The sequence below is a fragment of the Microtus pennsylvanicus genome, chromosome 8 (assembly GCF_037038515.1).
Source record: "Microtus pennsylvanicus isolate mMicPen1 chromosome 8, mMicPen1.hap1, whole genome shotgun sequence".
NCBI classification, from domain to species: Eukaryota; Metazoa; Chordata; class Mammalia; order Rodentia; family Cricetidae; genus Microtus; species Microtus pennsylvanicus.
Window position 1 is genome coordinate 104103549 of NC_134586.1, and position 27523 is coordinate 104131071.

The window sequence follows — 27523 nt, forward strand, 5'->3', positions numbered from 1 at the left end:
AAGATCATTGAAATATAGTTAAGTGACTCATATAGAAATGTGGAGACCTTATTAAATTCAGATTATTTACTGGGCAAAACCAGCATTTCCTCCCAACTTTATGTAAACTTAAAAATGCTATGTTGCACCTTCTGGGTGTCACCTTTTAGGAAAATTTTAAGAAAAACTTACTATTTCTTTTGTCTTTTTATTCTTTCTGTCTTCCTTCCTCCCTCCCTCTTTCTTTCCTTTCTTTCTTTCTTTCTTTCTTTCTTTCTTTCTTTCTTTCTTCCTTCCTTCCTTCCTTTCTTTCTTTCCTTCCTTCCTTCCTTCCTTCCTTCCTTCTTTCCTTTCTTTCTTCATTTCTTTTTTTAATTTTGCTAGTAGGTATTTCTTTATGTAGCATAGGCCTGTCCTGGATCTCTCTATGTAGACAAAGCTTGCCTCAAACTAACAGATATACCCCTGTCTCTGCCAACTGAGTGCTGGGATTAAAGGCCTGCAATACCACTAATGGACTTAAAACTTACTATTTCTTAAAATAACTATTGAGATATGAAGAAAAACACAGAGGAAAACAGTGTGAATAAATTTTCTGAAGTTCACAGTAGGCAGAGTTGGGATTGAAACAGGTTCTGCTACTATACATTGTTACACATTTGAGCTGATTACCTCAGAGCTTGCAATCCAAAAGGAATCAGTAAACTGATGTACATTAAGTTGGAACTGAACCTTGCCAGGGCTTACAGTGATGAGTTGGCATCCACTGGGACACCTGAAATGGGGAAATAGCCAGGATTTCTCACAGGACAGCAATGGTTGGAAGCTCCAGTAAAGGAACAATTTCACAGGGGATGCAAAGCAAAGGAACACCTGGGATATACAATCTAAGAGGTCAGTACAAGTGTCAAATTGATCTCGAATCTACCTTTTTAGCAGGTTCACTTTGACAATTAGCCCAATATTTCTACATTACAATAATCTCAGCGAGTATGTGAAAGACACTCAAAATGGAGGAGAAAATAATATCACCTCTATTAATGTGATGACTGAATTAGGTTATAGGCTATAATAGTAGGAGCAAGGTTAATACATCTGTAATTTTCTCACAGGATCAACCTCTTTTGTGTGGAAACAAATAATTTTTCTCCATCTAGTAGATGACCTCTGCCTACCTCACCTCAGGCATGGCCTCCATGCAGGGAGTCAATCACTCAGGAGTGTCAGAGTTCATCCTCATTGGCTTCTCTACCTTCCCTCACCTTCAGCTGATGTTCTTCCTGCTCTTCCTCTTCATGTACCTCTTCACGCTGCTGGGCAACCTGCTCATCATGGCCACCATCTGGAGTGAACACAGCCTCCACACACCCATGTACCTCTTCCTGTGTGCGCTCTCCATCTCTGAGGTTCTCTTCACCTTTGCCATTGTCCCACGCATTCTGGCTGATCTGCTCTCCACGCTTCACTCCATTGCCTTCCTGGCCTGTGCCAGCCAGATGTTCTTCTCCTTCACATTCGGCTTCACCCACTCTTTTCTCCTCACTGTCATGGGCTATGACCGTTATGTGGCAATCTGCCACCCACTGCGCTACAATGTGCTCATGAGCCCTGGTGGCTGTGCCTGCTTGGTGGCTGGGTCCTGGGTTGGTGGTTCATTTGTGGGAACGGTGGTGACTACAGCCATTTTCAATCTCACTTTCTGTGGGCCCAATGAGATCCACCATTTTGGTTGTCATGTTCATCCTCTATTGAAATTGGCATGTGGAAAGAATGTACTGGTAGTAGCCAGAGGTATAGGGATGGTGTGCATCACAACACTCCTGGGATGCTTGCTCCTCATCCTCCTCTCCTATGCCTTCATTGTGGCAGCCATCTTGAAGATACCATCAGCCGAGGGTCGGCAAAAGGCCTTCTCCACCTGTGCATCCCACCTCACGGTGGTCATTGTGCACTATGGCTTTGCCTCTGTCATCTACCTCAAGCCCAAGGGTCCCAAGTCTCTGGAAGGAGACACTCTGATGGGTATCACCTACACGGTCCTCACCCCCTTCCTCAGCCCCATCATCTTCAGTCTCAGAAACAAAGAGCTGAAGAATGCTATGAAGAAGGCTTTCCTAAGCAAACTCTACCCAGAGAAAATTTAATGACCTATAAGAAAATTCTTGTGGATTGGTATACCAAATTTTACTCTTTGTGAAAATTCTCTATCAGTATGTGTTTACTTATGATACTTTCATGTTGGTCAAAACTTTGTAGTCATATGTAAGTGTCCATGAAAGGGTTAACATCTGGGATTTATTTGGGGAATGAAATAAATATGAGAAAATAGACAGAAAATGGTATTTGACCTTTCTAACATGGTACAATACACATTACTACTCTACTTGTGCTGAATATTTTTCAGGAGGATTAATACAAACCTCACAATATTGAACAAACCAGAATTGGCTGATGTATTTATTGTGAGAATATTTACTGCCCTCTGTATCCCAAACTCCTGTCTCCTATGATCCCCAACAATACGTATTCAAAAAGTAACAAGATTTGGAAGACTTCATGACATACTTTTGCCTCGTTGTCTGAGGGAGGCACAATCTTTAAGTTTTCTAAAGCTGAGATGAGAGTGCTGGCACAGGCCTTGATCCCCATTACTCAGGAGGAGAGGCGGTAGATGCTCTGAATTCAAGGCCAGCCTAGTCTACAGAGAGAGTTCCAGAACAGCATGACAGCTAGGTCTACTCAGAGAAACCCTATCTCAGAAAAAATGTATAATAAAGACTGCCCTTTTGTATAGCAGTGGAAAAGAAAACTCCCTAAGCTTCAGAACTGCCAGGATGTCAGCTACAAAGCGCAATAAGCAAGGACTGGGGCAATGACTCAGTGGGCCAAGTGCTTGATTAATAGAAATATAGGACCTAAGTTTGGATGCTAATGTCCATGTTAACAAAAAGTCCAGGAGTGGCAGAGTACAGCTATAACATCAGTGCTGGTGAGGGGGCATGAGAAGGGACAGGATGCTCCTTGTGCTGGCAAGGTAATCTAGCTCAATTAGTGAAGACTAGTTTCAGCCATAGACCCTTCCAATATGAGTTAAGATGGAGTAGGTATTGACGGACAAATCTAACATTGGATTTTGACCTCTACATTTGTAAGGGTACCCGCACACACTCACAAACAGACACACACACACACACACACACACACACACGCACACATCTCTTCCTATTGGTTCTGTTCTTCTAAAGTACCCTGACTAGTACAGTTGTACATGACTGTAACCTTATTAATGGGGAGGTAGGGGCAGGTGGATCAGAAGTTCGAGGCAACCTTTGGCTACACTTTGAAGCCAATCTGAGGTTTAGAAATCCTACCAAAAATAAAAAGAAGGAAATAAAGAAATAGAAGAAAGAGAAAGACATCATTATATCAAGGAGCCTGCAATCCCAACTCTCACAAAACTGAGACTAGAAAATAGCCATGAATTTAATGACAGACTGGGCTACATAGTGAGTTTTAGGCCAGCCTTGGGTCCATCATCATACATCTCTCAAATGCTCAAAAAAGGGAGTCCAGGAGAGCTTGGGATGTAGCTTAGTTGGTAGAGCACTTCCCCCCATGCAAGAACTGCATTTGATCCTAACATACACTGGGCACTGTGATGCACGGCTGTTTTTCTAGCCCTTGGGAGGTGGATTCAAGAGGCTCAGAAGATGAAGGCTCTGTAGTACATAGATAACAGGAGTCCAGCTTGGATAAGGTGAGGCAGTATAGACACCCACCCCATACCATTGTAGGGTAAATGGGTCAGGGAAACAACATTCTGACCCTGACTTGACCTCAAACCAGGACGAAGGAAAGAACATACTGATCCTAACCTGACCCCAATACCAGGTCCAAAGAACAACACCTAGAGCCTGACTTGACATGAAACCCAAGGCAGATTCCAAAGAAAAAATATCCTTCCCTTGACTTGACCTCGAACTCCAAGATTTGGAACCCCCTCCACCACTTGACTCAACATTAATGACCAAGCAGTATTTCCTATCCTTACATACTTTCCCAACCAAGCTCATTGTACATGCTCTAAAAATCCTTATAAAAGCCTTCCCTTCCATTGAATCCTCTGTTGTCTCTCTTCCTGATCAGAAGCAGTGGCCATTCTGTATTTCTCCCCCATAAATCTCTTGTGTAAGGTTGGTTGCATGGTGTGACTTTGTGGTATTTATTGGCTCTGGACTGCCAAGATGTCCTTGCACTGGATAAATTATCACCACTTACAACTGTCCCCAATTCTGGCCAAGTATGGGAGCAAGCAGTGTTATGAAGGGCTGTGTCTGGAATTTCATTTCAGTAGGAATCAGGCAATTAAACAGATTTTCTGTTTTTTTAAGGCACTCTCCTTGGTTCTTCTTTCCTCCATCCCTCCCTCTCTCTCTTTCTTTCTTTTTCTTTCTGTCTTTCATTGTTTTTCCTTTCTTCTTGTCTTTATTTGTGCTATTTAAAATAGAAAATTTTGGTGAGTGAGCTATTTTTTCTGCTTCCAGGCTACTCAGGCTCTGGTCACAGAGAAGTACACTTCCTGGGTACTCCATAAAATCCTTGAAAACCAATAAGAATCACTCCATTTTTAGGTGCCATTGGACAGAGTTCCCTGGCTGCTCAGGACATCTTTGTGAACTGTTGGCCTCAGGAACTAAGGAATGGGGGCTGGCAGCAGTTTGAGTGTGGACCATGCTGACAGTAGTAACAGCTGTGATGATTCCCAAAGTTTTCTCATCCCTCCCAGCTTAGGCGTCCTGCCCATTGGAGAGGCTTTAGTCAATCAGAGCATACAGGCTGTACGAGGCATCCAATCAAGCTGAAAGTGAGAATCAGGTGTCTCCAGTCTTGAAACTTGTGGGTGCTGTCCTAGGTGTCTGGGTCCTTGTTGCCTGTGTGTCAGTTATTCTAATGACACTTTTGTTAAGCCAGAGTGATGATCTTCAGAAGATGATGTATATTAACAATTTTCAAATAATCATGATTTTATAATTGATAGAAGTTCACAAATAGTGTTTTCTATTTCCATCCATTTGTATGCAAAATTCAAGGAAATAGAAAACACTATCCTGAGTGAGGTAAGCCAAACCCAAAAAGAGGAACATGGGATATACTCACTCATATTTGGTTTCTAGCCATAAATAAAGGACATTGAGCTTATAATTCATGTTCCTAGAGAAGCTAAATAAGAAGGTGAATCCAAAGACAAACACATAGGCATCCTCATGAATATTAACCTTCATCAGGTGATGAAAGGAGACAAAGACAGAGACCCACATTGGAGCACCAGACAGAAATCTCAAGATCCAAACCAGGAGCAGAAGGAGACGGAGCACGAGCAAGGAACTCAGGACCACGAGGGGTGCACCCACACACTGAGACAATTGGAATGTTCTATCAGGAACTCACTATGGCCAGCAGCCTGGGTCTGAAAATGCATGGGATAAATCCGGACTAGCTGAACATAGCGGACAATGAGGACTACTGAGAACTCAAGAACAATGGCAGTCGGTTTTTGATCCTACTGCACTTACTGCCTTTGGGGGAGCCTAGGCAGTTTGGATGCTCTCCTTACTAGACCTGGATAGAGGTGGGCGGTCCTTGGGCTTCCCACAGGTCAGGGAACCCTGATTGCTCTTCGAGCAGATGAGGGAGGGGGACTTGATTGGGGGAGGGGGAGGGAAATGGGAGGCGGTTGCTGGGAGGAGGCAGAAATCCTTAATAAATAAATAAATTAGTGGCCATACTAATTTCTAACAAAGTTGACTTCAAACTTAAATCAATCAGAAGAGATAGAGAGGGACATTTTATACTCATAACAGGAACAATTCATCAGGAAGAAGTCTCAATCCTGAATATCTATGCCCCTAATATAAAAGCACCCACGTACGTAAAAGAAACATTGCTAAAATTCAAGGCAGCCATCAAACCGTACACACTAATAGTAGGAGACTTCAACACTCCTCTCTCACCAATGGACAGGTCAATCAGACAGAAACCTAACAGAGAAATTAGAGAATTAATGGAGGTAATGAAGCAAATGGACTTAACAGACATCTATAGAATATTCCACCCAAAGAGGAAAGAATATACCTTTTTCTCTGCAGCTCATGGAACCTTCTCGAAAATTGACCACATACTCAGTAACAAAGCTAACTTACACAGCTACAAAAAAATATTACTAACTACCTGTGTCTTATCAGACCACCATGGATTAAAGTTAGAATTCAACAACAATACTACCCCCAGAAAGCCTACAAACTCATGGAAACTGAACAGTCAACTACTGAACCATACCTGGATTAAGGAAGAAATAAAGAAAGAAATTAAAGTCTTCCTTGAAGTAAATGAAAATAAAGAAACAACATACTCGAACTTATGGGACACTATGAAAGCAGTCCTAAGAGGAAAGTTCATAGCACTAAGCGCCCACTTAAAGAAAACAGAGAAAGCACATATTGGAGACTTAACAGCCCACCTGAAAGCTCTAGAAAAAAAAGAAGCAGACTCACCTAGGAAGAGTAGAAGACTGGAAATAATCAAACTGAGGGCTGAAATCAACAAAATAGAAACACAGAAAACAATACAAAGAATCAATGAATCAAGAAGGTGGTTCCTGGAGAAAATCAACAAGATCGACAAAACCCTATCCAAACTAGTCAAACGGCAGAGAGAAAATTTGCAAATTAATAAGATCAGAAATGAAAAGGGGGACATAACCACAAACACAGAGGAAATTCAGAGAGTCATCAGATCTTACTACAAAAGTCTGTATGCCACTAAACTGGAAAATGTAAAAGAAATGAACACTTTTTTAGATAAATACCATTTACCAAAATTAAACCAGGACCAGGTGAACAATCTAAACAGACCTGTCAGTCGCGAAGAATTAGAAGCTGTTATCAAAAACCTCCCTACCAAAAAAAGCCCAGGGCCAGATGGTTTCAATGCAGAATTCTACCAGAACTTCCAAGAAGACCTAATACCTATACTCCTCAATGTATTCCACAATATAGAAACAGAAGGGTCATTACCAAATTCCTTTTATGAAGCTACAGTTACTCTGATAACAAAACCACACAAAGACTCAACCAGAAAAGAGAATTACAGGCCGATCTCACTCATGAATATCGACGCAAAAATCCTCAACAAAATACTGGCAAACCGAATCCAAGAACACATCCGAAAAATTATACATTATGATCAAGTAGGCTTCATTCCTGAGATGCAGGGCTGGTTCAACATACGAAAATCTATCAATGTTATCCAGCATATAAATAAACTGAAAGAAAAAAACCATATGATCATTTCATTAGATGCTGAAAAAGCATTTGACAAAATTCAACAGCCATTTATTTTAAAAGTCTTGGAGAGATTAGGGATACAAGGGTCATACCTAAATATAATAAAAGCTATATACAGCAAGCCGAAAGCTAACATCAAATTAAACGGAGAGAAACTCAAAGCCATCCCGCTTAACTCAGGAACACGACAAGGCTGTCCACTTTCACCATACCTCTTCAATATAGTGCTGGAAGTTCTAGCAATAGCAATAAGACAACATAATGGGATCAAGGGGATTCGAATTGGAAAGGAAGAAGTTAAACTTTCGTTATTCGCAGATGATATGATAGTGTACATAAGCGACCCCCAAAACTCCACCAAAGAACTTTTACAGCTGATAAGCAGCTTTAGTAATGTGGCAGGATACAAGATCAACTCCAAAAAATCAGTCGCCCTCTTATACACAAAGGATATGGAAGCAGAGAGGGAAATCAGAGAAGCTTCTCCATTAACGATAACCACAAACAGCATAAAATATCTTGGGGTAAATCTAACCAAGGAAGTGAAAGATCTATTTGACAAGAACTTTAAGGCATTGAAGAAAGAAATTGAAGAGGATACCAAAAAATGGATGGACATCCCTTGCTCTTGGATTGGGAGGATCAACATAGTAAAAATGGCAATTCTACCAAAGGCAATTTATAGATTCAATGCAATCCCTATCAAGATCCCATCAAAATTCTTCACAGATCTGGAGAGGACAATAATTAACTTTATATGGAAAAAAAAAACCCAGGATAGCCAAAACAATCCTATACAATAAAGGATCTTCTGGAGGCATTACCATCCCTGACTTCAAACTCTATTACAGAGCTACAGTAATGAAAACAGGGTGGTACTGGCATAAAAACAGAGAAGTCGACCAATGGAATCGTATACAAGACCCGGACTTTATCCCACAAACCTATGAACACCTCATTTTCGATAAAGGAGCTAAAAGTATACATTGGAAGAAAGAAAGCATCTTCAACAAATGGTGCTGGCACAACTGGATGTCAACCTGTAGAAGAATGAAAATAAACCCATATCTATCACCGTGCACAAAACTCAAGTCCAAATGGATTAAAGACCTCAATATCAGCCCGAAAACACTGAACCTGATAGAAGAGAAAGTGGGAAGTACTCTACAGCACATGGGCACAGGAGACCACTTCCTACGTATAACCCCAGCAGCACAAACCTTAAGGGCAACATTGAATAAATGGGACCTACTAAAACTGAGAAGCTTCTGTAAAGCAAAGGACACTGTCACTAAGACAAAAAGGCAACCTACTGACTGGGAATAGATCTTCACCAACCCCGCAACAGACAAAGGTCTGATCTCCAAAATATATAGAGAACTCAAGAAACTAGACTTTAAAATGCTAATTAACCCAATTAAAAAATGGGGCACTGAACTGAACAGAGAATTCTCAACAGAAGAAGTTCAAATGGCCAAAAGACACTTAAGGTCATGCTCAATTTCCTTAGCAATCAGGGAAATGCAAATCGAAACAACTTTGAGATATCATCTTACACCTGTCAGAATGGCTAAAGTCAAAAACACCAATGATAGCCTTTGCTGGAGAGGCTGTGGAGGAAGGGGTACCCTCATCCATTGCTGGTGGGAATGCAATCTTGTGCAACCACTGTGGAAGTCAGTGTTTCGGTTTCTCAGGAAATTCGGGATCAACCTACTCCTGGACCCAGCAATACCACTCTTGGGAATTTACCCAAGAAATGCTCTATCACATGACAAAAGCATTTGTTCAACTATGTTCATAGCAGTATTATTTGTAATAGCCAGAACCTGGAAACAACCTAGATGCCCTTCAATGGAAGAATGGATGAAGAAAGTATGGAATATATACATACTAGAGTACTACGCTGCGGTAAAAAACAATGACTTCTCGAATTTTGCATGCAAATGGATGGAAATAGAAAACACTATTCCGAGTGAGGTATCCCAGACCCAAAAAGATGAACATGGGATGTACTCACTCATAATTGGTTTCTAGCCATAAATAGGGGTCACGGAGTCTACAATAGGCGAATCTAAAGAAGTTAAGTAAGAAGCTGAACCCAAGGAAAAACATATAGTTATCCTCTTGGATAAGGGAAGTAGACAAAATTGCCAGGGAGAAAAGTGGGATCTTGGGGTTGGGGTGGGATGGGGGTAAGGGGAGATGGGGAGAGAAAAGGGAGAAGGGAAGGAGGGGGGACGTGGGGAAACAGGAGGATCGGGATAAAGGAAGGTTGGATAGGGGAGCACGGAACCACAATTCTTAGTTAAGGGAGCCACTTTAGGGTGGGTAGGAGACTTGACCCTAGAGGGGCTCCCAGGTGCCCAAGCTGAGGTCCCCAGTTAGTTCCTTGGGCAGCTGAGGATAGGGAACCTGAAATGACCCTATCCTAGAGCAATACTGACGAATATCTTGCAAATCATCCTAGAACTTTCATCTGGCGATGGATGGAGATAGAGACAGAGACCCACACTGGAGCAATGGACTGAGATCCCAAGGTCCCAATGAGGAGCAGGAGGGCGAACATGAGCAAAGAAGTCGGGACCACGAGGGGTGCACCCACCCACTGAGACAGTGGAGCTGATCTACTGGGAGCTCACCAAGGCCAGCTGGACTGTTACCAAAAAAGCATGGGATAAAACTGGACTCTCGGAACATGGCGAACAATGAGGGCTGATGAGATGTCAAGGACAATGGCACGCGGTTTTGATCCAACGCAATGTGCTGGCTTGGTGGGAGCCTAGCCAGTCTGGATGTTCACCTTCCTAGATATGGACGGAGAGGGGAGGACCTAGGACTTACCACAGGGCAGGGAACCCTGACTGCTCTTTGGACTGGAGAGGGAGGGGGAGAGGAGTGGGGGGAAGGGGAGAGGGGTGGGAGGAGGGGGAGAAGAGTGGGAGGAGGGGGAGAAGAGTGGGAGGAGGGGGAGGGAAATGGGAGGCTGGGAGGAGGTGGAAATTTGGTTTTTTTTCTTTTCTTTATTCTCCTTTTATCAATAAAAAAAAACTAAAAAAAAAGAATATGAAAAAAAGAAGTTCACAAATAGGAATAACTCATAACTGGAGAAAGAAATGTCATCTTAGCATCTCAATTCCTACTGAAATAACATCAACAGAATGTGAAGGTCATGGGAGTTCTAGATTTGTGCATTCTGCATAGTAATTGCCATTGGATAGGTTCTGAATCTGTTAGTGCATCACTGTGGGATTTGCTTTCCTGTGTGTGTCAATGAATTGTTTTCAATTTGGCTCTGAGGAAATAGATTCCAGAACTCATACTCCAACTTGGAGCATTCATGCAATATTGAGTTTTTGGTCTGAATGTTTTATTCTATTGTATAAGAATATGAAAAACTTAATCTTTGACTGAGACAGAATGGGCGTAGACCCTTTGGTATATGAGCACAGCACTTATGGGCTAATGAATGCCCCTGAATTTGCCTTACCTAACAGTCTGGCTAGCCTTCTCCTACATCAAAGGCTCAGTGAACATTACAGAAGTGGGGACAGAAGGAATGTAAACCTCAAAGATGAGTGCTCTGCAATGTCGTCTTCTGCAATATTGTGGTTGTTATGCACATAATTTCACAGCAGCTGTGGTTACTGACTGCAGTCAAGCCAGTTGGGAATTCCTCCATGGACAAGAGATGAACTAAGTGAGGCCCAATCCCTAGCTGAGGTGCCATTGGCAGTTGATGCTCCTGAGAGAAAGTAACCACTGTTCTTCACGGGTATGGTCATTTGTAGGTTAGCCATGTCTCAGAAGATGACCCTAAGCCCATTTTGCGCATGAGAAGCACAAATTGGACTTGATATGTTAAAAATAAAATTACATGAAGTTGGGAGATGTGATGTGGGGGATTCTGTGGAGAGTTGGCAAGAGGTAGGGATGGATATTATACTGTGTGTGTATGTGTTTGTGTATATAATTTTCCAATAATAAAAATACCACTAAGAATCTGTATAAAACAGTCAATCTTGCTGTGTTTGTGTCCAAGTGGTGATACTTAGATTACATGAATAGGAAGAAATCATTCAATGAAGAAATGACTTTGAAGGCACTGTGGTTTTCAAGTCTTCCCACCCCATCAATGTCACAAAATTTAGATGTGGCATCATGAAGAGCATGGTGAAATCTCTAAAACCCCTTCATCATTCACTATGTGCTTTAACATCAGAGGGAAAGTGGTCATTTTATTAGTGACTTATTGTTATGACAAAATGTCTGAGAGAAGCGACTTGGGATAGGAAAGGTTTATTTTGGTTCCCTGTTAGAAGGATGCAATCCATGATGGTGACAGAAGCATGGTAGTGTGCATGTCGGTGTAGCTGAACTCACTACACATCCTGACAGCAGTGAAATGAAACAGGTCAGAAGTGGACTGATGGGTAGAACCTGGAAAACTGCCCTCCCAGGCTCCTTCCTCAAGCTCAGACCACCTATGAACTTTTCTCCAATCTCACAAAACAGCGCTACCACCCTGGAGTCATGTTTCCAAATAAAACAAGCCTATGGGGTAACATTTTATAACCTATCCAAACAGCTATGTAACGTGACATTTGGAAGGGACATTTGCCCTTTCCTTGTGAATGCATTATAATGGTCTATTCATTCTAAATAGAGCAGAAGAAAATAAGAGAAATGATTCCAACCTTGTCTACCTATATGAAAGTATGAATTTTGAATTGTATGTAAGAAGTATGAATGAGGGAGTACTTACAGGAGCCTGGATGACTCAATACTAGCCACATCACCAAAAATTACGCACCCGAGCATGATTAATGACCTCACAAAAGCTGCATCTTTGGTGTTCCACCCTTAGTCAGCCTTTCACTGATGTGCTAGATAGCAGAATATAGGAGATTGGCTCTTATCTAAGGTGAAGGTCTCCTGACACACCATTCCTACAGTGAAGGTCTCCTGACACACCTACTCCTACAGTGAAGGTCTCCTGACACACCTACTCCTACAGTGAAGGTCTCATGACACACCTACTCCTCCTACAGTGAAGGTCTCATGACACACCTACTCCTACAGTGAAGGTCTCATGACACACCTACTCCTACAGTGAAGGTCTCCTGACACACCTACTCCTACAGTGAAGGTCTCCTGACACACCTACTCCTACAGTGAAGGTCTCCTGACACACCTACTCCTACAGTGAAGGTCTCGTGACACACCTACTCCTACAGTGAAGGTCTCCTGACACACCTACTCCTACAGTGAAGGTCTCATGACACACCTACTCCTCCAGTGAAGGTCTCATGACACACCTACTCCTACAGTGAAGGTCTCATGACACACCTACTCCTCCTACAGTGAAGGTCTCATGACACACCTGCTCCTCCTACAGTGAAGGTCTCGTGACACACCTACTCCTACAGTGAAGGTCTCATGACACACCTACTCCTCCTACAGTGAAGGTCTCCTGACACACCTACTCCTACAGTGAAGGTCTCCTGACACACCTACTCCTACAGTGAAGGTCTCATGACACACCTACTCCTCCTACAGTGAAGGTCTCCTGACACACCTACTCCTACAGTGAAGGTCTCCTGACACACCTACTCCTACAGTGAAGGTCTCGTGACACACCTACTCCTCCTACAGTGAAGGTCTCATGACACACCTACTCCTACAGTGAAGGTCTCATGACACACCTACTCCTACAGTGAAGGTCTCGTGACACACCTACTCCTCCTACAGTGAAGGTCTCATGACACATCTACTCCTACAGTGAAGGTCTCATGACACACCTACTCCTCCTACAGTGAAGGTCTCCTGACACACCTACTCCTACAGTGAAGGTCTCCTGACACACCTACTCCTACAGTGAAGGTCTCATGACACACCTACTCCTCCTACAGTGAAGGTCTCATGACACACCTACTCCTCCTACAGTGAAGGTCTCATGACACACCTACTCCTCCTACAGTGAAGGTCTCCTGACACACCTACTCCTACAGTGAAGGTCTCATGACACACCTACTCCTCCTACAGTGAAGGTCTCATGACACACCTACTCCTCCTACAGTGAAGGTCTCATGACACACCTACTCCTACAGTGAAGGTCTCGTGACACACCTACTCCTCCTACAGTGAAGGTCTCATGACATACCTACTCCTCCTACAGTGAAGGTCTCATGACACACCTACTCCTACAGTGAAGGTCTCATGACACACCTACTCCTACAGTGAAGGTCTCGTGACACACCTACTCCTCCTACAGTGAAGGTCTCATGACATACCTACTCCTCCTACAGTGAAGGTCTCATGACACACCTACTCCTACAGTGAAGGTCTCATGACACACCTACTCCTACAGTGAAGGTCTCATGACACACCTACTCCTACAGTGAAGGTCTCATGACACACCTACTCCTACAGTGAAGGTCTCATGACACACCTACTCCTACAGTGAAGGTCTCATGACACACCTACTCCTACAGTGAAGGTCTCATGACACACCTACTCCTACAGTGAAGGTCTCATGACACATCTACTCCTACAGTGAAGGTCTCATGACACACCTGCTCCTCCTACAGTGAAGGTCTCATGACACACCTACTCCTCCTACAGTGAAGGTCTCATGACACACCTACTCCTTCTACAGTGAAGGTCTCCTGACACACCTACTCCTCCTACAGTGAAGGTCTCATGACACACCTACTCCTACAGTGAAGGTCTCATGACACACCTACTCCTACAGTGAAGGTCTCATGACACACCTACTCCTACAGTGAAGGATAACCGCTGTCTCACCACCTGCATAGACATAAGAACGCTGTATTATTTGGCCCACTCCATTTCCACAGCCATAACCACCAACGCAATCTCTAGTACATGATGGCCAATGCTGTGATTGTGTGGGGCCATCTAGTGCTCTCTGCTTTGTAATTGCCCGTGGTCATGTTAAGCTCAGAGGAAACAGCTATGGTGGTGGTGTGTGTTTGATAGTGTAGCCCAGAGTGCTTGGACACTCTGTCACTGTAGAATGCACTTATTCTCAGCAAGTCATGGAGGAATGCATGTTTGCAATTTCTGTTGTTCACTTAAGAAAAGGTAGCCTTCTAGTACAAAGGCTAAATATTATGGTAACATCTGGGCATAATCACAAATGTTTAGAAGTTGATTTCCAAGGTACACTGTATCCACTTATCAAAATATAAGTAGTTTCCTTACTTGACTATTTTCCCCAGCCATAGGGTTTTGCTTAGTTTACAGTAACCAGTTGCTATCTCCTGTAGGTCTACCTTAATTTCGATTAAAGTGCTAGTTGTACCCATAACAACCATGCCACTATTGCCCTGTGAGAACATCTTGTTTGGCATATTGTTTCCATAACACTCCGGATTCATAACAAATCTGCACTGTTGGTGATAGTTATTCCTTAAAAGCTTGTATTATTGCATCTTAGCAGTGTCTATGGAAATCCTCAGGAAAGAGACTCCCAGTTTAGTTTTAGCTCAATTCTTCCCTGTCCTGTGGTGACAGCATGTGTGGTCTTCAGCAACGAGCACTTACTATCTCTATTTCTAGTGTACAACCAACAGTAAACAATAGCCTGCATACATTGGGGCTGAGGAAAACATTAGATAACTCAGTAGCCTACAACTTACAGAGCAGTCCCACATCCATGGCACTGGGGTTTTCATCTGCATCCTGTCTTTGGAGTACATCTCCACACTATAACTGGGTGTTTCAATTGCATTATAGTGAGTGCCTGGAATCTTTACATTCTCAAGGGTATAATTGTTTGCCATTCTGACTTTTGGTTTTGTTTGTTTGGGGAGAGATCACAGTATACCCCTCACCTGGTTCTATCTCCAGTTTCTAAACCCATGTAGAGCCTTTTAGATTTCACTACTTATATACATTTTAGGTAACACAGAAGGAAGGCATGGCCTCTCCTGGCTTCATATTCAATGGATCATATGAAACATCATCAGTTGGCTCACTGTTAGTGTGAAGCAACTCAATGACCTAAAGGAGTGGTTGAGTCTAAGATGTTGTAAATTTTGGGCATTCATAAGGGGGTACTTTTGTTTGGATGTAAATTTGCTCCCTAAAGTCTCATCTGTTACGTGGTCCCTGGATAGTAAATCCAAACATTGATGGGATACTTGATCAGGAAGACTCAACAGGTTAATATAGTAATGGGTTAATGGTTTGAAGATGTGTTTGGGAGGTGGAATAAATTTCAAGAGATAGAATCTAGTTGGAGGCAGTAGGATGCTGGAGGCGTTTTCTAGTGAGTCTATCTTATCTCAGGCCTCTGTCTACCTGTGATAGTTTCCCCTTTTCTCTCTCTCTCTCTCTCTCTCTCTCTCTCTCTCTCTCTCTCTCTCTGAATATATATATATATATTCCTCTTTCTCTGTCTCTCTCTCCCTGCCTCTCCTTCCTTCTCTACCTCTTTTTCTTTTTTACTTTTTGATTTTGAGACAGGGTTCTTCTGTGTAATAGCCCTGGTTGTCATGTACCTTTCTTTGTAGATCAGTTTGGCCTCAAAAACACAGAGACCTGCCTGTTTTTACTTCCTGAGTCCTGGGATTAAAGGCATGTGCTACCACCAATTGGCTGAATTAAAATTCTTTTATGCAACATATTTTGGTCATGTTTTTCCTTCCCTGCAAGTCCTCCTGATCCCCTAAATCGCCCTATGCATTCAATTTCATGTTTTTTTTCTTTTTTTTTCAAACACATTACCCCAAATAACTCGAGCTTTATTTAATAGTTATATAATGCATATATTGCATTTACTAATGTTTATGTATAATGCATGCAAACATGGGCAATTTCAATTCATTTCCCTTTAATCATTTTCCAGGACATGAACATTTACCCATTTTAGTTTCTCTTCTTTTCCCTTACTTTTTTGTCGTCATTAATTGACATTTTCCCTGTATAAGCATGAATTGTATATTGCTCACCAAGTGATTATGTTTAGCTGGGCACTTCCTATTTGACTCTGCCCAGGCTGCTTCCAAACATGTGGCTACAAAATAAAACACATTCAAACTCTATGTTTAGTCCTTAACATTATGATGCTTTTATATTTTTGTAGATAGCAGGGAATATGATCTCATACCTAGAGTAATATTTTTCAGCTGTAAGTCAATTTCTTATTGCCTACACATCACTTTTATGTGAGAAGCACTTGTAATCGTATTCTTTTATACATTCTCGGAATTGTAATGATTAAATTCCTCATTAATTTCAACTGTTCCGACCAAGTTTCTATTCTGCCTGGCAGTTTCTCCTTGTACTTTTACTTCCAAGGGGACTGGGAGATTTAGATTCCTTTGCTGATATTTGAGCACCGGAAAAATGTCTGACCTGTCTTTCGTACCATGGCACCAGAGTGATCTCTGTCCTTTCAATACCCTTTATCTTTTCCTTATTTTTTTTCTATAAATTCTTAATGCCATCTTTTAAGAAACCATCTCCTAAGTTCTGGGGATGTAGGCCCCCCCCCATCCATATACCTGTCTTTTTAAGGACACTCAAGTAAGCAAGAGCCATTAACCATAGAGAGTTCTCCCTGCTTACTCAAAATGGCTGCAAAGGCTGCCGGCGGCAACCTTTGATTAACTAATTTCTGCTGCGATAGACAGCAAAGATGTTTAACTTCCTTGTAGAAACTTTAGAAAAATTATCAGCTTTAGTTCCCTGTAAACTCAGCCACAATCAGAACTGACAAAGGAAAACCATAATGACCATAAGAACAGGCATTACGAAAGTGAGAAAGGCCTGAAGCTCGTGAGTTCCGTGGGATCCGCACAGAGGTCCTTGCGGGTGGGCAGGATTCCCCAAAGAGCCATAAGGAGCTCCATCCACAGAACATCTGTGGGCCACTCCGGGAGATCACAGCATGGCTTCCGCCAGTTTTTTGCCACTATATTTTTCAGTATCATAAAAATACCTCTTTTGGATAAAAACAAAACAAACAACAAACAAACAACTATGTTGGTTTCGCATGAGTCAGAAGCGCGTCTAATTCCAGGAAAACAATGACACTCAATTTGAAAAAGAAAAGTCTGTCTCCAGGACAATCATACTCTTCAGTGCATTCCCAAATCATCTGATGCTTGTGAAGTACTTCCAGCAATGAAAGGAGATTTTATATTCCGTTGTCATGGTGCTTTGCCTCTGTTGTTGATTTTGTTCACATTATGTTGTTTCAACACTTAAACTCTTGTAGGTTACAAACATCATGTCAAATTAGTAGCTATGTATAATATTTACTTATTTTATTTACTTAATGTAAACAAAAATTTTATATTTACTTACGTACACAAAAATTTATATAGACATTTACATAAAATATTACTTAGATAAATAAAAACATTTACTTATGTAAGGAGTACTTAAATACAAAAATAATAAGTACGTATATAGAGAAGAACGTTTTACAAAACTTTGCATGCCTGGTGTGGTGGCACCTCCCTGCAGTCCCAGTTCATGGAAAGTAAATGCAGGAGAGTCATCTGTAGCTACTGAAGTGAGCTTGTACTATATAAGACAGTCTAAAATTAATTAATTGCTGGATTGATTAATGTCTTCTGTAGGCTGGAGAGATGACTCAGTGGTTGAGTGCATTAGCTCCTTTTCATATGAACCCTGGTTCAATTCCTGGGAGCTCACAATCCATTGTAACTCAACTTCTTAAGGATTTGATGCTCTCTCTGGACTCCATCTTATTAGACAGTGCCTGGAGAAAAACCATCTTGTAAACACACGCAAAATTCTGGTAAAGGCATTGTTTCCTGTTTGTGAGAGGCCTGTGTGAAAATAGAGTAACAGTGCCGGTCCTGAGCATTGGAGCCACAGGGGCAGCCAGGCCGTTGCATGTGCCTTCTGGAAGCAGAGGACTTTGTGCACAAAACGTTGAACACCAGCAGATGGCCAACCCTCTCGGTTCGCGGGCCACTGTACCCTACGTGAGCCTGGCAAGGGCCTGGAGATTGAAAGAACACACAAGAGACCTGGTTCATTCGAAAGCAGATCAGCTGGTTACCCTCATGTTCTTTTTTTTCTATTGCTAAAAAAAAATAAACAATGAAACAAGATATATAAGAACAAAACAAAAATCCACATGGAATCTACTTTGTGTTGGCCACTATTTCTGGGCATTGCATTTGCTATGGAGTGTGGTTTATGTACTATGTTGTGAATGTATAACACTGATTGTCTCTTTGTCAACAGGTATCAATTGGCAAAAGGTTTTTCCATAGGACTGGGACCCTGTGTCAACCCCCCTCCTGGGGCTGCAACCCTATCTTGACTGAATCTTTGCAGGCCATGTGTGTGATGCCATGGTCTCTGAGTTCATATGAGCATCAGCCCTGTTGTGTCTGTAAGACACTGTTACCTGGAGTCATCTATCACCTTTGGCTCTTACAATCTTTTCCTCCTTTTCCTCAAAAATCCTGGATCCTTGAGGGGAGGATTTGATGAAGACATCCCATTCGATACTGAATACTCCAAAGTCTTACTCTCTGCTCATTGTCTAGCTGTAGGTCTATGAATTAATTGCCAACTACTGTAAGCGGAAGTTTCTCTGATAATGTTTGATAGCAGAAATATGGGTCAACTTCCCGCTTTTCACAATCTTGTCATCACCAACAAGCATGACGTGTCTAGAATGTCAGCAATGAAAGAATGAATATCCTTTGTCATTACAAATTTTACTACAAAATATTCAGAGAAAAGATGTGTTATCTGCAGAATGAAAGAAAAAAGCCACAACTCTTCCATTTCCACGCGTGAAATGGTCCAAAGAGGCAATTCCAATGTAGAGACGAACCTGGAGATTTCCAATAGCTGCAGGGATAGATTGAATTGTGTCTGCTTAATCATCGTGTTTTTTTTAAAATTTCTATTTATGTGTATGTGTCCTAACACGTGCATGTGTGTCCCCACTGGGACCAGAAAGAGGGCATCTGGTACTCTGAACTGGAGTTACAGGCATTTGTAAGCTGCTTGACATAGGAGCTGGGAACTGAATTCAGGTCCTTTGCAAGGTCAATGTCCACTCCTAACCATAGAGTTGTCTCATTGGCCTAATGAAAATGATTTGATCTAGGTAGAAATGTTAGTTGAACACTAGAAAGATGTCAACTCCCCTTGACTTATATACTGAGATCTATTATATAAAGCATATAACATCTAAAAATGAAATTGTTATCCAGAGTAATGTCATTTTTAAGGTTTGCATTGGTTCACATGTCACATATATGTAACGCTGTGAATGTAGCCAGCAAGGTGAACTCCACAAGTATGTTATCCATGCCCCCCATTAAATAACAGGTAAATACATCCATTAATTTTAAAAAGGTATTTTAAACTATCCCCAGAAAATGTTTTCTTTTTTTTAAATTTATTTATTTATTAAAGATTTCTGCCTCCTCCCCGCAACCGCCTCCCATTTCCCTCCCCCTCCCCCAATCAAGTCCCCCTCCCTCATCAGCTCGAAGAGCAATCAGGGTTCCCTGGCCTGTGGGAAGTCCAAGGACCACCCACCTCCATCCAGGTCTAGTAAGGTGAGCATCCAAACTACCTAGGCTCCCCCAAAGCGAGTACGTGCAGTAGGATCAAAAACCCATTACCATTGTTCTTGAGTTCTCAGTAGTCCTCATTGTCCACTATGTTCAGCAAGTCCGGTTTTATCCCATGCTTTTTCAGGCCCAGGCCAGTTGGCCTTGGTGGGTTCCCAATAGAACATCCCCATTGTCTCAGTGTGTGAAGAATGGATGAAGAAAGTATGGAATATATACATATTAGAGTACTACTCAGCAGTAAAAAACAAGGACTTCTTGAATTTTGCATACAAATGGATGGAAATAGAAAACACTATCCTGAGTGAGGTAAGCCAGACCCAAAAAGAGGAACATGGGATGTACTCACTCATATTTAGTTTCTAGCTATAAATAAAGGACATTGAGCTATAATTCGTGATCCTAGAGAAGCTAAATAAGAAGGTGAACCCAAAGACAAACATATAGGCATCCTCGTGAATATTAACCTTCATCAGGCGATGAAAGGAGACAGAGACAGAGACCCACATTGGAGCACCGGACTGAAATCTCAAGGTCCAAATCAGGAGGAGAAGGAGAGAGAGCACCCACCCAAAAATGTTTTTGTGACTGAATTTTTTTATAGCCCTCAACCTTACTTTGTGGCCTTTTAATGCTCAAGAAAAAGAAACAAGTATGTTCTTTGAATTAAAATGATGTAACTTTGAAAATCCCTCTTTCCTGGACCAGAGATTAAGATGAGGAAGGAGGAAAGTGGAGAAGTGTACTGGAGGCCGCTCATCCCCGGGGACCTCTGCAGGGCTGTTCGCCTATTAACTCTGTTAGCATGCCACATCTGCAGATTGTCGAGAATTAAGTCTCTTCTCAAGCCACAGAGAAGCTCAGGTAATTGACTCACCCCTGGAAAGCAGGGAGGGGAAGTGGGGACACAGATTCCCTGAGGTGGCCTCATCCCCAGCAGTGCTCTAGGGGCCCTGGGCTCCATGTAGCAGAAGCAGCTGGACCACAGCCAGCCAGAACAGGCAGTGGGCAGGTAGCACAGGAAGGATAAAAAATGGTGACCAGGCTCCTCCAAGCCCCGGGTCAAGTTGGCTCTAGTCACACCAGTGTAGTGTCCACATGCACAGGCATTTTCAATCAGGGATTTCTAATAGAGGGATCAGGTGCAGAGCCGTGACTCTCAGGTTAGTGGCCTTTCCTTTTCATCCACTTCACCGCAAAAACCTGGGAAGCCAGAGGCAGCCAGGGATTGAAAGAAGTCACTTTCTTCTGCAACTCTTCAAGAAATTCAAGTATATGGGGCAGGAGTCATCAAGACCGTGTGATGATTGCACAGCAGTTTGTATCTTCCCAGGATCTCCTACTTCATGAGGTATGTCATTTGGATAGGCAGGAAAGCTGACTTCCAGAGATATAAGAGCAGACTCTCTTACCCAGGTTATCTTTCTGTGTTAACATGTGTTGGTCTGTGCAGCCAGAGTCCAGCAGCAGGCTGGGGGCAGGCATATGGAAGACAGAATACACTGAGGACCGAGAGGCCAATTCCAAGGCATGTAAGGAATAAGGAATTCAAGCAGAAAGTGGAAGTAACAGATGCAAAGAAGGGCAAGGGAGCTAAGAGATGTCAGTGAAGAGGAAACAAGAGGAGCAAAATGGGATCTTAGAGAGAAGCTGGATAAGTCATTGGTTCCCAAACATGGTCCATTCTTTAGGAAACATTTGACAATTTGTGAAAATCAATGTGTCAGAATTCAGGACTCAGATCTCTCCATTAAGACATGGTCTAGGCATAACATCTCCTCATCATTTCTATGAGTTCATTCTTGTTATTATATTCCACATCATAGAATTGGCCTGTTTGTGCCTTGTGTGAGTGGTGGCCAGAAGCTTGTACTTTGAGGAGAGTGAATTCAGAATTACTGATCACAGGCAGCAAATTCATTAGGATGGGGAACTGTAGTCAGTAAACATATATCACATGTGGTAATGTTAAAATTTGTATGGCACAAATGCCATACAAACTACTGAGCAATGAGGTGAATTTATTTGGCCACCAGTTTGACTTAATCATGACACATCTATTAATATATAGGTATTCACCAAATTAGTCATTGTTTTGCATAAATGTTCATATCCATGATTAGCCAATCAAATATATTAACAATTTAAAAATAAATGATACTTTCCTATATGTCCCTAATGCTGAATTTAAGAAATACTAATGATGTGTACGGGTAGGATTTATCCCTGCCAGCCTTAGTCTGCATGCATCTGGATATCAAAATGGCACCAACCATGGGTACCTGTGAGACTTAGTGTGTCCTGTCCTTCCCCTATGCCTGCCTCTCGGCCTTTCCCTGTGTGTGTGTGTGTGTGTGTGTGTGTGTGTGTGTGTGTGTGTGTGTATGCTCCTGAATTTCAAGTTTATATCAGGTTTATAATAGTGTTGTTCAGGCCTAGGTTTGGACAATTGTACAAAGCCATGTGTTCCTCCTGAAAGTCTGTAGCATTCTAACTACCTTTAGAAATCCTCTTTACTTTGTCTTTTCCTCGTTCCTTTGTCCTCACCATTCCCTGAAAGCCACAGGTCTTTTATTCTCCTCCCAATTTTGAATAACCACTCAAGTTCCTATCACGCCAATGGGTGGCATATGCTATCTCAGTCTCCTCTTCCCGGGGTGATCAGCTCTAATTACAGAGTTCTCCCTTTCTGTGTATTGCTTGGGTCATGGGTAATATAAGTATAGAAGTGGGTTGGTCAGTCACAGAGGAAAGACATCTCTGAGTGAGAGCAGCCTTAACAGTCATGAGTAAGCAATGAGTAGAATAACAGGAGGTCAAGGAGACAAGCTCTATGAGCACCAGGTCCTAACTTCAAATTCTGGCCTGTCTGCTCCACACTTGTTCTTCCCTGGGAAAGAGATGAGTTCTGTGTGGAACTCTCCTTTCTGCTGTAGATAACTGGGAGCATAGCAGCTTCTTCCCAAAGCCAGAGAAAGATTCAAGAACCATAGGAGGGTGCTGAGCCTAGTGACAGGTGCACAAGAGTCCACAAGACAGACAGAGAAGACAGATGTGCTTATGGGAATTCAATGTGTTTAGTACATTATAGTTACAGTAGTCATTACAGTTACAACAGTCATTGATAGAAGAACTCACAGCCCGTTTCCACGAGCAGATGTGAGCCCAGCATGATGCAGATCGAAGGATCCATGACCAAGTAGTAAGCTGGGTTTATTATAGTCTCTTAGAATATAGTGACTCAATCTGTTTTGGGAAGAAAATGTACACAAAAACTCTAAAGAGGACATGATGTTGACTCTGTGCCTTAAGCAGAAACATGTATTTGCCAAATAAACAAAGGGAGCGTGGGCAACAAACTCATGCAGAATGGAGAGGAAGTGTACCTACCATTAAGGCAACTGTATTCTTTTAGGTCAGCGATTTTTAACAAGAAGAAATGTTTCTCTACGGAGTCATTCGCTTTCTGAAATGTTTTCCTTGTCACATTTGGTCAGCAGCTCCTGCTGTCTACACAGTAGAGACCAGGGATGTTTTAAACACCACAAAAGGCACAGGAGGGCCCATCACAGAATGAATTATTAGGTTCCAATTTCAATAGGCTTGTGTTAAGAAACCCTGCTCTGTGCACAGAGGAACTGTATGGAGGCAGCATCCATGTATCCTGGTGGCATCCATTCAGTGTTATCCTACAGGATGTTATTTCCCAAAACCATTCACCTCCATGATCTCAGAGTGTTGGGGTTGTATGGCGTGATTGGAATCACCATCTTCGGACAGATTGGAAGGTGGTAAGCTTGAAATGAAGGAACTGATCAAATGGCATCTAGTATAGAAGCCAGTAACATGAAAACTGGTGGTATTTGGAAAACACTGCCACCACTCACTAAAATAGATGATAAACCTATAAGCAATCAAATACTTAGCTTATTGAAGAGGGCATTCATCAGAGCCTGAAGAGGGGACTCAGTGGTTAACTGTTTTCTGCACTTCCATTGGACTTTCAAAAGCCCACATTGAGAGGTCAGAAGTTCTAGGGGATCTAACATTCTCTTCTGGCCTTCTCAGGCACCTGAACACATGTTACACACACACACACACACACACACACACACACACACACACACACGTGCACATACACACACAGCTGTGCAAAAACAAATGTGCACACACACAGTAAATAGAAACAACAACAGCAGTCATAATAGAAAGAGGTATTCACTTGTAAAAAGCTGTCAAACACAGAAGGATATATATCTCAGGATTCCATTTACATCAAGTATGTACAACAGGTAAAACCAAGGGACCAGGAAACAGAATAATGATGTGATCTTTCAAACTTTGCATTGTCTATTACCAAATATATACCGTTAAGTGATACATAGTGAAATGTGGAGACCTCATTAAAATCAGATTATTTACTGGGCAAAAGCAGCATTTCCCCCACTCATGTAGACTTAAATATGCTACATTGCACCTTCTGGGTTGGCACATTTTAGTAAAAATTTAAGAAACACTTATTATTTCTTTTTTCTTGTTTTGGATTTTCAATCCAGGCTTTCTTTTTGTAGCTTTGGACCTTGTCCTGGAACTCAATATGTAGACTAGACTAGCCTCAAACTCACAGAGATCCTCCTGCCTCTGTTGCCCGATTGCTGAGATTAAAGGCCTGTGCCATTATGGATTTAAAACTTACTATTTCTTACAACAACTTTTGCGGTATTGAGAGAAATACAGAGAAAAACAGTGTGAATAAATTTTCTGAAGTTCACAGTAGGCAGAGATGGGATTGAAACAGTTTCTGCTACTGTACGTTGTTACACATTTGAGCTGATTACCTCAGAGCTTGCAATCCAAAAGGAATCAGTAGACTGATGTACATTAAGTTGGACTTGAACGTTGCCAGGGCTTATAGTCATGAGTTGGCATCTACTGGGGCCACTGAAACTGGGAAATAACCAGCATTTCTCACAGGAAAGTGTAAGTGCAGGAAAGCAATGGTTGGTAGCTCCAGCAAATAAACAGTTTCACTCGGCATGCAAAGCAAAGAAACACCTGGGATATACAGTCTAAGAGGTCAGTACAAGTGTCAAATTGATCTCGGATCTACCTTTTTAGCAGATTCACTTTGAAAATTTGCCCAATATTCCTACGTCCCAATATTCGCAGTAAGTGTGCCAAAGACATTCAAAATGGAGGAGAAATTAATATCACCTCTATTAATATGATGGCAGAATTAATTCTTAATCTATAACAGTAGGAACAAGATTAATACATCTGTAATTTTCTCACAGGATCAACCTCTTTTGTGTGGAAACAAATAATTTTTCTCCATCTAGTAGATGACCTCTACCTACCTCACCTCAGGCATGGCCTCCATGCAGGGAGTCAATCACTCAGGAGTGTCAGAGTTCATCCTCATTGGCTTCTCTACCTTCCCTCACCTTCAGCTGATGTTCTTCCTTCTGTTCCTCTTCATGTACCTCTTCACACTGCTGGGCAACCTGCTCATCATGGCCACCATCTGGAGTGATCACAGCCTCCACACACCCATGTACCTCTTCCTGTGTGCGCTCTCCATCTCTGAGATTTTCTACACCTTTGCCATCATCCCACGCATGCTGGCTGACCTGCTCTCCACGCTTCACTCCATCGCCTTCCTGGCCTGTGCCAGCCAGATGTTCTTCTCCTTCACATTCGGCTTCACCCACTCTTTTCTCCTCACTCTCATGGGCTATGACCGTTATGTGGCAATCTGCCACCCACTGCGCTACAATGTGCTCATGAGCCCTAGTGGCTGTGCTTGCTTGGTGGCTGGGTCCTGGGTTGGTGGTTCATTTGTGGGAACGGTGGTGACTACAGCCATTTTCAATCTCACTTTCTGTGGACCCAATGAGATTCACCATTTTGTTTGTCATGTTCCCCCTCTATTGAAGTTGGCATGTGGAAAGAATGTACTGGTAGTAGCCAGAGGTGTAGGAATGGTGTGCATCACAGGCCTCCTGGGATGCTTTCTCCTCATCCTCCTCTCCTATACCTTCATTGTGGCTGCCATCTTGAAGATACCATCAGCCGAGGGTCGGCAAAAGGCCTTCTCCACCTGTGCATCCCACCTCACGGTGGTCATTGTGCACTATGGCTTTGCCTCTGTCATCTACCTCAAGCCCAAGGGTCCCAAGTCTCTGGAAGGAGACACTTTGATGGGTATCACCTACACGGTCCTCACCCCCTTCCTCAGCCCCATCATCTTCAGTCTCAGGAACAAGGAGCTGAAGAATGCCATGAAGAAAGCTTTCCTAAGCAAACTCTACCCAGAGAAAATTTAATGACCTATAAGAAAATTCTTGTAGATGGGTACACCAAATTTTACTCTTTGTGAAAATTCTCTATCAGTATGTGTTTACTTATGATACTTTCATGTTGTAGTCATATGTAAGTGTCCATGAAAGGGTTAACATCTGGGATTTATTTGGGGAATGAAATAAATATGAAAAAATAGACAGAAAATGGTATTTGACCTTTCTAACCTGGTACAATACACATTACTACTCTACTTGTGCTGAATATTTTTCAGGAGGAATAATACAAGCTTCACAATATCAAACAAACCAGAATTGGCTGATGTATTTATTGTGAGAATATTTACTGCCCTCTGTATCCCAAACTCCTGTCTCCTATGATCCTCAACAACACATATCCATAATGCAACAAGATTTGGAAGACTTCATGACATACTTTTGCCTCGTTGTCTGAGGGAGGCACAATCTTTAAGTTTTCTAAAGCTGAGATGAGAGTGCTGGCACAGGCCTTGATCCCCATTATTCCAGGAGGAGAGGCGGTAGATGCTCTGAATTCAAGGCCAGCCTAGTCTACAGAGAGAGTTCCAGAACAGCATGACAGCTAGGTCTACTCAGAGAAACCCTATCTCAGAAAAAAAAAGTATAATAAAGACTGCCCTTTTGTATAGCAGTGAAAAAGAAAACTCCCTAAGCTTCAGAACTGCCAGGATGTCAGCTACAAAGCGCAATAAGCAAGGACTGGGGCAATGACTCAGTGGGCCAAGTGCTTGATTAATAGAAATATAGGACCTAAGTTTGGATGCTAATGTCCATGTTAATAAAAAAAGCCAGGACTGGCAGAGTACAGCTATAACCTCAGTGCTGGTGAGGGGGCATGAGAAGGGACATGATGCTCCTTGGGTCTGGCTAGGTAGTCTAGCTCCATTTGTGAAGACTAGTTTCAGCAATAGACCCTTGCAATGTAAGTTAAGATGGAGTAGGTATTGATGGAGGTATCTAACATTGTCTTTTGACTTATACATTTGTAAGTGTCCCTGCACACACACACACACACACTCACACACACACACTACACATGCACGTACACACAGACGTGCATAAACACATGAACATACATACAGTTAAAGAGTAATAATGGGACTGGGGAGATAACTCAGTTGGTCAGTGCTTTCTGTACAAGCATGAGGACCAACCTGAATTTGATCACTGGCATCCACATTAAAGGCTGATAATAGCAGTGTGTACTTGTAATCTTATCACTGGGAGGAAGAGACAGGAGAATGGAGAACTTGAGCTT

The 27523-nt window shown here is 42.3% G+C and overlaps 2 protein-coding genes across 2 annotated transcripts; both read left to right on the forward strand.

The window, feature by feature from the left end:
* Nucleotides 1-1166: 1166 nt before the first annotated feature.
* LOC142855640 (olfactory receptor 10H1-like) lies at nt 1167-2123 on the forward strand. The gene has a single exon (XM_075982099.1). The coding sequence runs from the start codon at nt 1167-1169 to the stop codon at nt 2121-2123; it is 957 nt and encodes a 318-aa protein (XP_075838214.1).
* Nucleotides 2124-25296: 23173 nt separating this feature from the next.
* On the forward strand, nt 25297-26253 carry LOC142855641 (olfactory receptor 10H1-like). The gene has a single exon (XM_075982100.1). It carries the CDS (start codon nt 25297-25299, stop codon nt 26251-26253), a length of 957 nt encoding a protein of 318 aa, XP_075838215.1.
* Nucleotides 26254-27523: the final 1270 nt, after the last annotated feature.

Excerpts from the sequence above, each read along its gene's own strand:
- LOC142855640 (XM_075982099.1), top strand. The coding sequence starts at position 1,167 with ATGGCCTCCATGCAGGGAGTCAATCACTCAGGAGTGTCAGAGTTCATC.
- LOC142855641 (XM_075982100.1), top strand. The coding sequence starts at position 25,297 with ATGGCCTCCATGCAGGGAGTCAATCACTCAGGAGTGTCAGAGTTCATC.